Source organism: Papaver somniferum, chromosome 10, assembly GCF_003573695.1.
Source record: "Papaver somniferum cultivar HN1 chromosome 10, ASM357369v1, whole genome shotgun sequence".
Lineage (NCBI taxonomy): Eukaryota > Viridiplantae > Streptophyta > Magnoliopsida > Ranunculales > Papaveraceae > Papaver > Papaver somniferum.
The window spans coordinates 123542524-123557555 of NC_039367.1; the positions used below are offsets into that span (position 1 = coordinate 123542524).

General features: G+C 38.1%; 1 protein-coding gene across 1 annotated transcript; it reads right to left on the bottom strand.

Moving 5' to 3' along the window:
- Positions 1-12958: 12958 nt before the first annotated feature.
- Positions 12959-13981, bottom strand: LOC113316175 (protein ELC-like). Its single transcript, XM_026564394.1, has one exon. It carries the CDS (start codon positions 13979-13981, stop codon positions 12959-12961), a length of 1023 nt encoding a protein of 340 aa, XP_026420179.1.
- Positions 13982-15032: the final 1051 nt, after the last annotated feature.

A 15032-nucleotide genomic window follows, 5' to 3' on the forward strand; every position in this document is an offset into this window, starting at 1 on the left:
ATAATCAAATCATTGGATATGGTTGATAGGTATGGTGATGGATGTGGTCTTCTGGTATAACTTATCAGTTATCAGTGGTCCATAAAAGTTCAGACAAGATAAATATGCGGATATTCTTCAGGAAGGAAGGGGAATTCATTTGCTTATGTGGGATGCAATCTGCACCTTAGTCATCTTAACTAGGGCTGCACACTAACCGCACCGAGACCGCACTAACCGCACCGAACCGATGATCCAACGGTCGGTCACGGTTTTCATTTTAATAACCGTTAGATCTACGGTTCGGTGAACGGTTCCACCCATAACCGCACACTAACCGCACCGAACAACCGATTAATAGGGACCGTCGACTAGTTTTTATCCTGATTAATTCTAGCCGTCTAGATTAAAGCCTCCACCATATATATTTTGCAACCCTAATCTCTTCGTCATTTTCTCTTCTTCGTTTCTCTTCCTCTCACTCTTCATTTTCTCTTCAGCCTTCACCTGAATCACCTCAGTCGCCTCCACCACCAGTAGACAGCAGACCACCACCACCTCCATCAAGAGCACCACCACCTCTATGGCTCTATCTAGTAAGTAAATAGATCTCATGTTCTATTTCTCATTCTCGTTTCGATTGATTTGTTTGTTTTTCAATTTCTAGGTTTTTTTTTTAATTATTCTTCTGTTAGGACTTAGGGTTTCTTTTATCGAAATCGTTTGCTTGTTGTTTTGTGTTTATCAATCAATTTCTTTTATCAAATCTTATTTTTCTGATTACAGTCATGGGTTTTTTATTTTAGGTTTTGGTTGAGTTAAGGGGAGGAACTCAAGGAAGGAGTCTGAAAGCTATTATGATTCAGTTTGAGTTAAGGGAAGGAAGGAGTCTGATTACAGGTAACTACTAACTAGTTCAATCTTCATTTTGACTTGTTCTGGTTTTGAACTTAGGGTTTGTTGATGTAAAATGTTTTGAAAAAGGTTTGTTGATTAATGAAGTGATTTATGATCTGTGACTGTGTGAAAAAGGGTTTTAATGGGTGTTGAATTAGTCAGGTTTACTCTGAAATTGAAAGAGCAGTTTGGATTTTGCTTGTGTAATTGAGATATTAATGGTATGTGCCTGAAATTGAATGAATAGTTTGGATTTTGGTGGAGATTTATCATGTTTGATGTGATGAAAATCATATCCAAATTATTTTTTCAAATTTTGTTGTATTAATAACTTTGTAGGTGCTAGCCATTTCCAACTTTGTTGTTTTCTTTTAATTAAAATTGAGTTAGATGGCAGGCAATGTCACTCACATGAAGTGCAGTTTCATTATCAAGTTCATAATCAGAACTAACTTGATTGTTTTAAGAAATATGTGTGCTTGTATTAAGAAGTAAGAACTAACTTGTTTACCTTTGGCAGGGCAATGATGGCAGAAATAATGTTTCGGAAGTATAACGCATATTGGGGGGATTATGAAGATATAAACTCTGTTATGTATTTTGCTAAGTTGCTTGATCCTCGGGAGAAAGAATCTGGTTTGAAATTTGATCTGGAATGTTTGTATGAGCAAGATGATTTCAGGGTTACAACTGTTTTGAAGGCTGTGAAACAAGATATGGGAAGACTTTATGATGAGTACACCAGCATATATTCAAATGCCAATGCAGAGGAAGGTGAAATCATTACTTACTATTGATCATCATTAGTTCATTACTTAATATTGCTTATCTGCTTTTTTTATCATAAAGATTGTTATCATCATTACTTACTATTGATTGTTCTGATGTCTTAGGTACTGGGTCAACAACTGCTGTTGGTGTTGATGACATGGTTGTTTCTGTGCAAGAAGATAACATTGAGGATATGCTTGAATCAAGGAAGAAAAGGCGAAGAATGAATGTTCATAGTACTCATCCAAAGTCAGAACTTGAAAGGTATTTGCTTGATTACTGTGAAGCGTCTACCAGGGAGTTTGATATTCTGGCATGGTGGCAGGCTAATAGTACCAAGTACAAGGTGCTATCACTTATGGCGAAGGATATTTTGGCAATACCAGTGTCTTCTGTTGCATCAGAATCTGCATTCAGTACCGGAAAGCGCATTCTTACCCCATGGAGAAGCTCGCTATCTGCCAGGACAGTTGAAGCACTTCTCTGTACGCAAAGCTGGTTGCAGAAACCTATCTCTCTTGATTTTATGTGTGACTATGTACCAGATGACAGTTCCAATATTGAAGATGGTAATAGAATCTCTTCTCTTTTGACTTGAAATTTGAATGAATGTTATCTTCTTTTATCTGTTAGTTTTTATACCTTTTATCATTAGACTTCATTGAATATATTTGAATATTTCTTCTTTGCATTCTTGTTGCAGACATTTTGGGAAAGGATGAAGATTAAGGGGATGATTGGTTTGAGAGATGGATGGACTGCAATCTTTTACTGGTCTGCTACTTGAGAAATGAAGATCAAATGGATGACTCTTTTTCTTTTACTGGTCTTTAGACTTAAGACTTTGGTCAACTTGTTTGTGAACTTCAACTCTGTTTTTAATCTGTAGACTATGATTATCTTGTCAAGACTTAAGTATGGAATGTAGTATCAGTTTATTAGAAATTCAGAATGTATTTATGTACAGGTGCATGGTATAGGTGAAAACCGAACCGAACCGAACCGTATCCGAATAGTATCGGTGCGGTTAAAAACCGAACAGAATACTAAACAGTTCGGCTGTAGTTTTAATTGTGATAACCGCACCGAACACAGTTAGGTGAACGGTTTTAGCTATAACCGCACCGAACCGAACCGTGTGCAGGCCTAATCTTAACCCTTTCTCAGGGAGGGAGGCATGTGATTATATTCCCCAAATGTGGCCCGGTCATGGCCACACAACGCCTTTCCTCTGTCATGTAACTAACAAGTAGGAGTAGTATCTTTTAATTAGTCAGGTCAGAGTTTGTTGCTTTGCCGCTTATTTTTCTGATTGCCTAAGTTCAATATTATGAAACATTTCATTAGTAATACCATTCATCTGATTAAAGATTTTTCTGTTACTCAAAAATACATACTCCTTCCGTCCCTAATAAAATGACCTAGTTGTAATTTGCACAAATTTTAAGGCAAGGATGAAAGTGGAGTATATTTAACTATTTTTTACAATTATACCCTTATGGGCAAAAATTAGTAAAATTTAGAAACAATTTATCTCTTAAACTATACCACGGTTTTTTATAAACTTTATACCGTTGAAAAGCATTTTAAAACACCTACGCAACGAATATAAACATGACTATCAAATTATACATATTTCTTATAGAAAAATTATCAATTAAAAGAGTAGTTTTAGAAATATCCCTTGATTAGTGAAATAGGTCATCTATTTATGGGACAAAGTCTAAAACCAAGTAGATCATCTTATTAAGGACGGAGGGAGTATATCTTTTTTTTTCTCCATACAAAAAAAAAACTAGCCAGAGGCTTGAGGAATCCGTCTAGCAAAGTACTCTGTAGGTTTTCTTTCTCTATACTAGTTAAAACAAGGCCTTAATTCATTACATCTTAAAACTTCTAAAATATGTAAACAAGTTCTCAAAGTTTTTCAGAGTATGATCTTCACAACCAGAGGCAAAGTTCCTCATTTTCCTTCTCCAGCTTCCTCTCGTACTCTTCGACCTCCACCAAAACGTCCCTGAGCCCTATGTTGTGAAAGGCGCTCTAGGCGCACGAGTCGTGCAAGGGGAGCCTAGACAAAAAAACGCCACGGCCCAAAAGTGTGAGCATTTTTTTCTTTTAAAATTTCTGGGCACCTAGGGCTCCTCGCCTAGCGCCTAATAGCCTGAGCCCTTTCTATTTTGGTAAAAGTAAGAGCCGCAATGAGGGCTATGATCACTCCTTCAAAGGTTGTTATGCTGCAGCTAAAACCTGTTTCCCCTGTATTCAAACCCATCTCATCAACAAAAGTTAAACCAATTCTCATTCTCTCTAGGCTTGTATCAATCTGTCCCATGTATTTGTATAGTTGCCGACTTTGGCTCGAACGGTTAGTCGGTGGTTAAGTAACTGGTCCATTGTAGGTTTTCATTTTGGGATTCTCGCATTTGTTGAGTTGAGCATTAACTTAACCTGGGACTGAATAAGAGCTATGGAATTTGTAGGGTGAGAGGAGTGTTCTCACTAGTCCAGAAGGGGCTATAAATGACGAATGAAATCTATTATAAAACATGATTTATCACGGTTTTCATCTGTTATTCGAACCGTCATTTATTTGGTGTGACTCTTTATGAATGACGACTAGAAAATGTCATTTAAATATGACAAATAAAATATGTTACTTTAGATCACGATTAAAATCTGTTATTTAATACCCCGATTATTATATATTAAATACAATAACAGATGATATCCGCCATAAAAAGCGATTTTAATTAATAAAAATAAAAATACTAAATTCAAAATGTTACGCCATCTTCTTGTTGCTGATTCGGATTCGGTATTCAGATTTTATGAATCTGAATTTTATATTTGGTCCTCGGAAACTTATTTTGGTTCAACTGAATTGTGAAGTGAAACAAAATTCTTATTTGAAGTTGAAACAAACACAGAAAATGAAAAAACAGTTGAAATTATATTTTTATTAATCACCCAAAGTGAAACAGAATCTCTCTCTGAATACAATTTTAAATATTATTTACAAAGGAAAAAGAAAGAAGAAAAGAAAATTGAACAAGCGGGTAAGAAACTGTCCTAGTGCAATTCAAGCCTTATCACCTTGAAGCTCCCTATCTATATCTCCAGCTGGCTTCATTTTCCTTATTCTCGTCGCATAGAAACTCAAGGGACCATATCCCATTAGATGCAAACTGAACAAGTAGAAAAAGTGCTCCCATAGCCCATCAGATGCAAATATAAGAAACTGATCAAGTGGCTGCAATTGCTGAACAGAATTAGCTGGTTCAACACTTGTATAGGCCATCTAATAGGATCTGAAAGGCAAAATTTAGCAAATAAAGGATCCATGTTGAACTTAGCCCTTTTCAAGTATACATCACCAGTAGATCTAGAAATATGCAAGACGATAAAGCACCAATGGATAAAATTTGTACAACTTGCTGTGACATGTTGGAACACTTATGTTTAATCATGGTCCATGAACACTAGCTAACAAGTGAAGGAAAAAAAATAACAGAGGAGAATCATACCTTGCTCTCAACTTCCAAAAGCTCAGCAATGAGTAGCCTAAATGGATGAGTACCAAACGAAGCTTAATGGTATCAGGAAGTTGGCCTACAAGTGACAACCACAACGCAACTAATAAAACACATACCTTAAGCTCTTTTTCAGTTGTCGTGTCATGAGCCAGCACCAACTTCCTTATTCTTTCCATGGGATCACCTAAATTAATTACCAAGATTATTAGAAATATGTGAATTGGATATCCCAGTAAACAAGACCACGACTATAGAAATTCGGAAAAAAAATTACCAACCTGTCTCACACTACTAATCTCATATTCTCAGGTTTTATATGTGCTGCCTACGTCTGACATGCACTGCCCATGGTATTGCAAGTGTCTGCACCACATCATCCAAATTATTAATACACATCCACCATTCCTACAACACTAATATCAAAACGCTCAAAAGAAGTTTTGGCAGTTCGAGAAGAAGCCAAATCACAAATATTAAATCAGTTATATGTATTGGCACTGAGCAGAGTAAAATCGATGATATCTTAAGAGAGACTTGGTTTCAATGATCTTCCAAGCTTCAAAAAATTATAACTTCTAGCCACACCTTCCTCATTGCTTGAGCCATAGGAAATCGAAAAATAAATAAAATTGAACAGATAGAGAAGTGTAGACCTTAACATCAACTCAGCTACTTCTGTTTTGACTCCAGTAGCCTTCACATCCTGACATCTTATACAACAGAATCACCACCTCCATACACATAATCGTTACAGACAAAAACTACAATCTTTTTTGTAAATTGATATTATCTGTTCATATGCAATCCTAGTAACAAGATTATATTTCGTTTCCTTCAAAAACTACAACAGATTCAGCTTATTCTACAACAATCATCATTACATAAAACGAAAAAACAAAGATAAGTGGAAATCATTACCTGATATTGAGAATAAATCCACCGAATCAATCCAAATCGATCTCACGAAACCTAAGATAAATACACAGAAACTAAGATTCTCCGCATATATTATTCATTTTCAAACATCAAATCAGTTATAATCTGAGGATAAAAAACTATAATCAGATTCAAAGGAAAAGATAAAGAGATTTTACCTTAATCTCAGAAAGGGGAATAAAGAAAAACCCTAATTCATTGAACAGGGGAGAAGAATCTGTCGAAATAAAGAAAAACCCTAATCCCATAGTTGAATCCATGGCCGACCTGTAACAAAAGTTAGGGTTCTAGATTTAGAGAGGAAAATAAAAATGAGAAAGAGAGTTGAAGTCAATATATGAATGAGTTGTGTCGTTTCGGGGTGTTGATGGCCCATTTTCTCCTTTACCAGGTCCAGAAGTAAATTTAGAAACAATTGGGGTTTGTTGGATCGAACCAGGTGAAAAGATTTATGGCAAGTAAGCCAGTGGTTAACTATTTTTCGGGCTTATAGCAACTTGTACTATATGTGACTAGTCTTTTTTGGGCATGCAAATAGAAGATTAGTGGGGCGTATAAAAACTAAATATATATATGTCAGACATATTTTGTTATATATTGTTCATTATTAAATCACATACCCAGTAAATTATCACGTTTCAGAATGACGGTTTTTTCTGTGTTAAACGATGGAACCCACTATTATGACAAAATTTGCTTGTGAAACCCTATTAACGTAATTAATCTGTCATTTAAAAATGTGATTTATAGCCCTTTATGGACTAGTGTCTGGGAACAGTTTTGGCAACGTGCTTTCCAAATGTACCAGCATATCAACGCACACAAATCTGGGGTGTCAATGCCTGGGCACTAGGCATGGAGAGTTTGAAGAAAGATCAATCCTCCCAGATATCCACCCAGTAATAGTGGTAAAGGTCTGTCTATCTCCTACATGACCAAATCCCATACCAAACCAGACTGCACGGCTGAAGCTACAGTCGCAAAAAGTATGTTTTAACGATTCTGTTCACATTTGCAAATTGTACAAATGGGAGAGCTATTAAATTGTGCAAATGGGAGAGCTATTAACAATCCAGACACTAAGTTTGGCTGCTACTGGGACTAATGTTAGTTATTGAAGACTAATTAATTATTTCCTAAAGTTAGTCGTGGTTATTTAGGGAAGGGGTTTTCTAAACAGGTTAGAATTCTTGGTGGCCAAGTTTGTAACCTATATAAATAGGTAGTTAGGCCTTGTAGAATTTTTGCATTGTGTAGAAAACGATTAAGAGGTCGGTAAGAGATTTCTTGTATAGCTTTTAGGACTAAAGCTAGGGTTTCGTTGTGATAGCATATTAGTGAGGAACAAGAGACAAGGTTATCGTCTCGGGTAATTGTTGCGGTGTAACTAAGGGTTTGCTGGGATTCACACGACGCTGTAATCGTTTTTCTTCATAGTGGATTTGAGTTGGTGCGGCTCAAAGTGGACGTAGACAATATATACAAGTTGTATGTATTGGTCGAACTACTATAAATATTGTGTCTTGTGAGTTGATTTATCTTTCTCGTATTATTATGGTTGCTTGTGCTTGGTTTACTTATTATTCATCATAATATCTCAAGATCCGTTATTCCGCGATTGTCAGTGATTATTCCGTAAGAAAATCCTGACAACTGGTATCAGAGCTCGGGTTAGAGCTTTAGGGTCCGTAGTACGATTGGAGTGGAAGTTATGGGTGATAATAACGAAATTACGGTAGCTAGGGTTAAAGTTTTTAATGGGAAGAACTTTGCATTTTGGAAGTCTCAAATGGAAGAATACCTATATGAGAAAGACCTTGCTGATCCATTGGGTGGAGTTGCGAAAAAGCGAGCGCAAAGACGATGAATGGACAACTCTTGATCGCAAGTGTGTAGCCGTGATCCGTAGATGTCTAACGGAGGAAGTCTACAATAACGTACAAGAGGAAACTAGTACGAAGGATCTTATGGATAAACTTGAGAAGTTGTATCAAAAGTCATCAGCCTCGGGGAAGATTATGTTGTGTGAACAATTATTTAATCTGAAGATGCAAGAAGGCGAAGCGATTTCAGAACATCTTGGGAAGTTTAAATCAATTATTTCTCAGCTTTCAAAAGTTAGTATTACTTTTGATGATGAAGTTCAAGCTTTAAGGTTGTTGTCGTCATTACCAAACAGTTGGGAAACCGCAAGAACAACTATTAGTAATTCTGCAGGGAGCGAGAAGTTGAAGCTTGATGATGTGCAGCAAAGGTTAATTGCTGAAGAGGAGAGAAAATAGAACAAGGTTATGGTTCTAGTACTTCAATCTCGGCCTTAAGTTTGCAGGAAGAAGATAGAGGCAGGAGTTCAAATAGGAACAACAACAACAACAAATCCAGATGGAAGTCTAGAGGGAAATCTAGGGGAGATCTCAATCCCGGCCTAGAGGTGTTGTTGAGTGTTGGGCGTGTAAGAAAGTAGGACACTACAAACGCGATTGTCCGGAAAACAAATGTGCTAATAATGGTGAAAATAAAGGTAATCAAGAAGAGGTCAACGTAGTTGCAGCTGCGGAACCGGTGAAGGTCCTTGTTGATAACAAGAAGGTGATTACGAAAAGTTTTATACTACTATCTGAGGACAAGCAAGATGAGTCTTGGATTATAGACTCGGGAGCTTCTTTCCATGCAACGGGTGATAAGAGTATTATGATCTCTTATAAAGAAGGATACTATGGCCAAGTATTCTTAGGTGACGGTGAAGCATGCGACATCATTGGTTTGGGTGATGTGATCTTGAAAGTCAACGGTTCGACATGGAAATTAAAGGATGTACGACACGTTCCAAATTTGAAGAAGAACTTGGTGTCTGTGGGCCAAGTTTGTGATAATGACTGTGAAGTTGTGTCAACAAAACACAATTGGAAAGTAAAGAAAGGGGCTATGGTGTTATCTCGAGGAGTTAGAGTCAATACTCTATACTGGACTTCAGATGGAACTACTTTAGCAGTGGCTAGTAGTGGTGAAGACACTAACTTATGGCATAGAATACTAGAGCACATGAGTGAAAAGAACATGAAGATTCTATGTTCGGGAGGATATCTACCAAAGGTGAAGTCTGTTGATATGAGTTTTTGTGAAGATTGTGTTCTTGGAAAGCAAAAACGAGTTAGTTTCAGCAGAAGAGGAAGAGACTTGAGAAGTGCAAAACTTGATTTGGTTTACACGGATGTATGGGGACCAATTGATATTGCATCTCACAGCGGGTTCCAGTATTATGTCACCTTTATTGATGATCACTCAAGGAAGGTGTGGCTTTACTTCATGAAGAATAAGTTCGAGGTGTATGAAGTGTTTAAGAAGTGGAAAGCTTTGGTTGAAACAGAAACTGGTCTGAAGTTGAAGTGTCTAAGGTCAGACAACGGTGGTGAGTATGAAAAAACAGAGTTCTTACAGTTATGTGCTACAAATGTAATTCGTTTGGAGAGGACAGTTCCAAGGACATCACATGATAATGGAGTAGCAGAACGTATGAATTGGACGTTAAATACACGTGCAAGGTGCATGAGGTTGCAGTCTGGTTTGCCCTAGACCTTCTGGGCACATGCAACAGAGACGGCTGCTTATCTAATTAACAGGATACCTAGTAGTCCATTAGATATGAAGATACCAGAGGAGGTTTGGACCGGAAAAAGGTAAACCTTTCTTATTTGAAAGTTTTTGGTTGTGTTGGTTATGTTCATCTTAGTCCCGTTGAGAGGTCTAAGATAGGTGCTCAAGCAAAGAAGTGTATATTTCTTGGTTACGGAAATGACGCTTTTGGGTATAAACTTTGGGGCTATGAAGGTCACAAAGTTATTAGAAGTAGAGACGCCACTTTTAATGAGAATGAGCTGTACAAGGACATGAATGCAACACAAGTTCAAGATGTCGGGTCAAGCAACGTCGATAAGGAATTGTATATCGATATTGATGATGTTTCTGGAAAAATTGTGGTACAAGAACGACACGGTGTTGCTTATGGCAGAGAAGTACAAGTTGAAGAGACTTCTACTGCAGTGGGAGTTATTCCTACAGTTTCACAAGAAGTACGAAGATCGTCAAGAAATCCTAAACCAAACCCAAGGTATGCTTTGAATTATCTATTACTTACGGATGGAGGGGAACCTGAAGATATTAAGGAAGCACTAGCGGCTGATGATTCAGGCAAGTAGAAACTTGCTATGGAGGATGAGATAAATTCACTTGATGAGAATGACACTTGGGTGTTAGTAAAATTACCAAGAGGTAAGAAGGCGTTGCATAACAAGTGGGTTTATCGGATGAAGTCTGAAGCAAATGGAGATATTCGCTACAAGGCGAGGTTGGTTGTGAAAGGTTTCCAGCAAAAACCTGGTGTTGATTACAACGAGATATTTTCTCCAGTTGTGAAGATGACTACTATTCGAGTAGTGTTAAGTCTAGTGGCTTCTGAAGATCTCTACCTTGAACAGTTGGATGTAAAGACAGCTTTTCTTCATGGTGACCTATATGAAGAAATTTACATGAAGCAGCCAGAAGGATTCATAGTAAAAGGAAAGGAAGAGATGGTGTGCAAGCTAAAGAAGAGTTTGTATGCATAGAAGTGGTTACTCACGGTGTAATGCAGATCATTGTTGTTACTTCAAAAGGAATGATTCTGACTACATCATATTACTACTGTATGTGGATGATATGTTGGTTTCCGGAACATCTCTACAAGAAGTTGAGAATTTGAAGAAACAATTAGCAAGTGATTTTGATATGAAAGATCTCGGCGAAGCGAAGCAGATTCTTGGTATGAGGATCATAAGAGACGGAGCTAAGGGTGTACTTATGCTTAATCAGGCTGAATATATTGAACGAGTGTTGAAAAGGTTCAATATGGAGAATGCTAAACCAGTTAGTTCTCCACCTGGAAGTCAAATTCGTCTTTCAAGTATGCAGTGTGCGAAGACAGATGAAGAAAAGGAGTACATGTCTAACGTACCATATTCTTCGGCTATTGGGAGTCTAATGTATGCTATGGTGTGCACGAGACCGGATATTGCACATGCAGTGGGAGTAGTGAGTAGATATGCAAGCAACCCAGGAAAACAACATTGGGAAGCTGTGAAGTGGATTCTCAGGTATTTGAGAGGTAAACAAACGTACCATTGTGCTATGAAAAAGGTAGTTCTATTTTGAGGGGTTATGTGGATGCAGACTTCGCAGGTGATGTAGATAAAAGGCGAAGTACGACCGGTTATGTTTATACTATGGGGTCAATTGCAGTGAGTTGGAACTCAAGGTTACAGAAGTTGGTGACATTATCTACTATGGAAGCGGAGTACGTAGCGGTGACGGAAGCGAGCAAGGAGATGATTTGGTTACAAGGCTTATTAGCTGAGTTGGGCAAGGAACAGAATGATTGTGTTTTGTATAGTGACAGTCAAAGTGCTATACATCTAGCCAAGAACTCAACCTATCATGCTAGGACGAAGCATATAGATATTCGTTATCATTTCATTCGGGATCTCTTAGAAGAAGGAGAGTTGAAGCTCGAGAAGATTCTTGGTTCGAAGAATCCGGCGGACATGTTTACCAAGGGAGTTACATCAGACAAGCTAAAGCTCTGCAAGGATTTAGTTGGTCTCTCAGAATGAGGATCTGGGAGGGGAGCCGCACTAACAAGGAAGATGTTTTAGCACCGTCAATCCAAAGTTGAAGAATGGAAGACAATCAATAAGTCTTCAAAGTGGGAGATTGTTAGTTATTGAAGACTAATTAATTATTTCCTAAAGTTAGACGTGGTTATTTAGGGAAGGAGTTTCCTAAACCGGTTAGAATTCTTGGTGGCCAAGTTTGTAACCTATATAAATAGGTAGTTAGGCCTTGTAGAATTTGTGCATTGTGTAGAAAACGATTAAGAGATCGGTAAGAGATTTCTTGTATAGCTTTTAGGGCTAAATCTAGGGTTTCGTTGTGATAGCATATTGGTGAGGACCAAGAGACAAGGTTATCGTCTCGGGTAATTGTTACGATGTAACCAAGGGTTTGCTGGGATTCACACGACGCTGTAATCGTTTTTCTTCGTAGTGGATTTGAGTTGGTGCGGCTCAAAGTGGACGTAGACAATATATACAAGTTGTATGTATTGGTCGAACCACTATAAATCTTGTGTCTCGTGAGTTGATTTATCTTTCTCGTATTATTATAATTGTTTGTGCTTGGTTTACTTATTATTCATCATAATATCTCAAAATCCGATATTCTGCGGTTGTCAGTGATTATTCCCTAAGAAAATCCCGACAACTAAGTCAGTGCAACATTTCCGTATAACATCAAGGTAGGACTTACAAGTTCCAATTTGTTTTTGTTTTTTCCATATTGGGTTTCTCCTATTGATTACCTGATCTCCATTTCTCGTATTCCCATCTGTGCTTTGCCACCTAAACTGCCACCCGACAGAATTTTGTAAACTTTGTTTACAGGAGATATTTTGCCATTTTGGACAGGGTACCCTTCGAGGTGATCAATCTCAGTATCCAAAGTTGGCAATTCTCAAAGGAGACAAAACCTGTTTAACAAATTCCTGAGTATCACCCCCTTTTCCAATTTTCCATTTTGCATCTGCTTTTATTATTTGCAGACCTTTTCCTAATCCTTCCCACAACCACGAAGTGGCTGGGTTAGTTCTATTCCTGATGATTGGGGAAGAGTTACTAAAGTACCCGGCCTTTAGTATCTTGACCCATAAAAGCTAGATAGCGTCTGCTTTGACAGAAACATTACGTTTTGAAATATTTAGAAAGTGGACAGAACATAATTTTGCTTCAAAACTGTGTTTGATAGGAAGTTCATATATTATCGAATCGCTCAAGTAACCATAGAAAATCTTCAGCACATATTTGGAATGCATTTGAGCTTCTTAAGTTCACGAACATTGCCTTGTAAAAGAACTGTTCCCTTGACAAAATTCTAACCTGCTTAAGATAGTCCGCAAGAGATATTACTCCTTCCACAATTGCCTTGTCCAATGCATACACAACATCCTCTATCGCCTCCTCTCCTGCTAGACTTTCCAAGACATTCTTCGCTTCCATGTCTTCAACTTCAAATGCTGCCTCGATTTTATTTCCAGTGGACTTAGGATCACAAACTCTTAACGATTGCGCCATCATATCGGCCTCTTCTGTCATCTCCAACACCCTTTGTTTCAAACTAGTTCTTCCGTTTTCAACTCCTAGTATTATCGAAGTTGCAATATCAGCAGCTCTATCAACAAGTTCCTCTTGCAAGCCTGATAATGCTTTTATGTCTTCCTCTGTTTTCGATTGCAACGCCGCTACGTCAGACTGAAGCATTGCCACAAGATGCTCAAGGATCTCTAATTTTATAGGATCACCGGAATTGGAGAAAAGTAAATCTGAACTTGAGAAGAAAGCTTCGTGGTGAGCAATCAGGTGCACAAGGTTACGAACAAGGTCCAAGAGATTTGACCGAGGATACGTCCAAGTGGTAAGATACTCAGAGGTAACAACACCGGTGCAGTCAACGAAAGGGTGGAGACCATGAGCCTGCGGGAGAACAACTGAAGGCGGTGAATTAGGGTAGTTTTGATGGATCCAAATAGTAAGAGGGATCCGTGAAGCGCATTCAGATACTTGGAGGAATCCATTTACATTGAGAAGGTTAACGGTTCTGCCGTCGTTATATGTGAAGATGTCAACTGACGGAACTAAATGTTCATACTCATATTGTAAACAGATGATGTGTTCGCGAACAATCCATTTGAAATTTGGTTCTTCACACGATAGCATAACAGGGCCAATACACAAAAGCGCAGCATCAACGGACTCGATTGAAGTTTCGGGGGCCATTGTCTGGTACGGGAGAAGTAAAATTGATGAGCACTTGTGTGTTTGAATACAAAAATTGAAGAGTACTCGTGTATTAATAAATTTTTTTGACGAGCACTTAGGAGCACTTCTAATCAGAATCATTGTTGTCGACAATATTTACTCTGTTGGTTGTTGGTTGTTGCAGTTGATAGCCTTTTCCGCCCAACTTATATGACCAAAACTATTAATTGGGACTACAAAACAGCTAAACCACCCTTTTGGCCGGTAGCAGGGAAAGGTCAAGTGTCTAACTTCTAGAATGAAGTGTAGTACAATTTTATTGAAGGACAACCTCCGGTTCTTCCTAGAAAGACAAGCTATACTTCAACTACGATAACTTTCTTTTTCAGCTTTCACAAATCCTTTCGGATCCCGATGTCCTGGCTGGGAACATCAACATCAGATTAGAATCTGTAACTAAATAATGAATAAGAAATGGGTGCACACTGCACAACACTCACTTGAAGAAGAATGAATATTCTGGGTTATTGCAAGTCCAGCCAGAATTCGCCATTCCGAAGTTAGGGACGAAACCAAACACGATAGGAAAGTGAAACGATTAAGACCAAAGAAAATTTGGGTCCAATGAAGAGTATTTATGTACAACACCATTTACTCGTGAGGAGCCGACTTTACACTCAATCCAAACAGTAGCAACGCTTCAACATCCGGGCATCTGCATCATCGAAGGCGGCCAGGATACTAGTAAAAGACATCAAATCCAAGGCATTTGCCTTACCCGAACCCGTTCCTGTGGGTACTCATCCCGTTTGGGCCGGGTTTTACCCACACAAACGCGAACTGATTCGGGTATGGGTGATACCCGAAATTGCCATCGCGGCTATGGGTTGTGGATGAGATTCAAGGTCCCCTCCCTGTATCTTTCATATTTTAGGATTCAGTCTTTTACATAAAAATTTATATCGTATTTACTTGGTATTTTTTTGTGTTCGTTAAGCGTTTCAAGGTATAAGGTATTTCTTTATAATTCTAAACTTCTATGTTGATTAGTGACTGTTGATTTTTAATA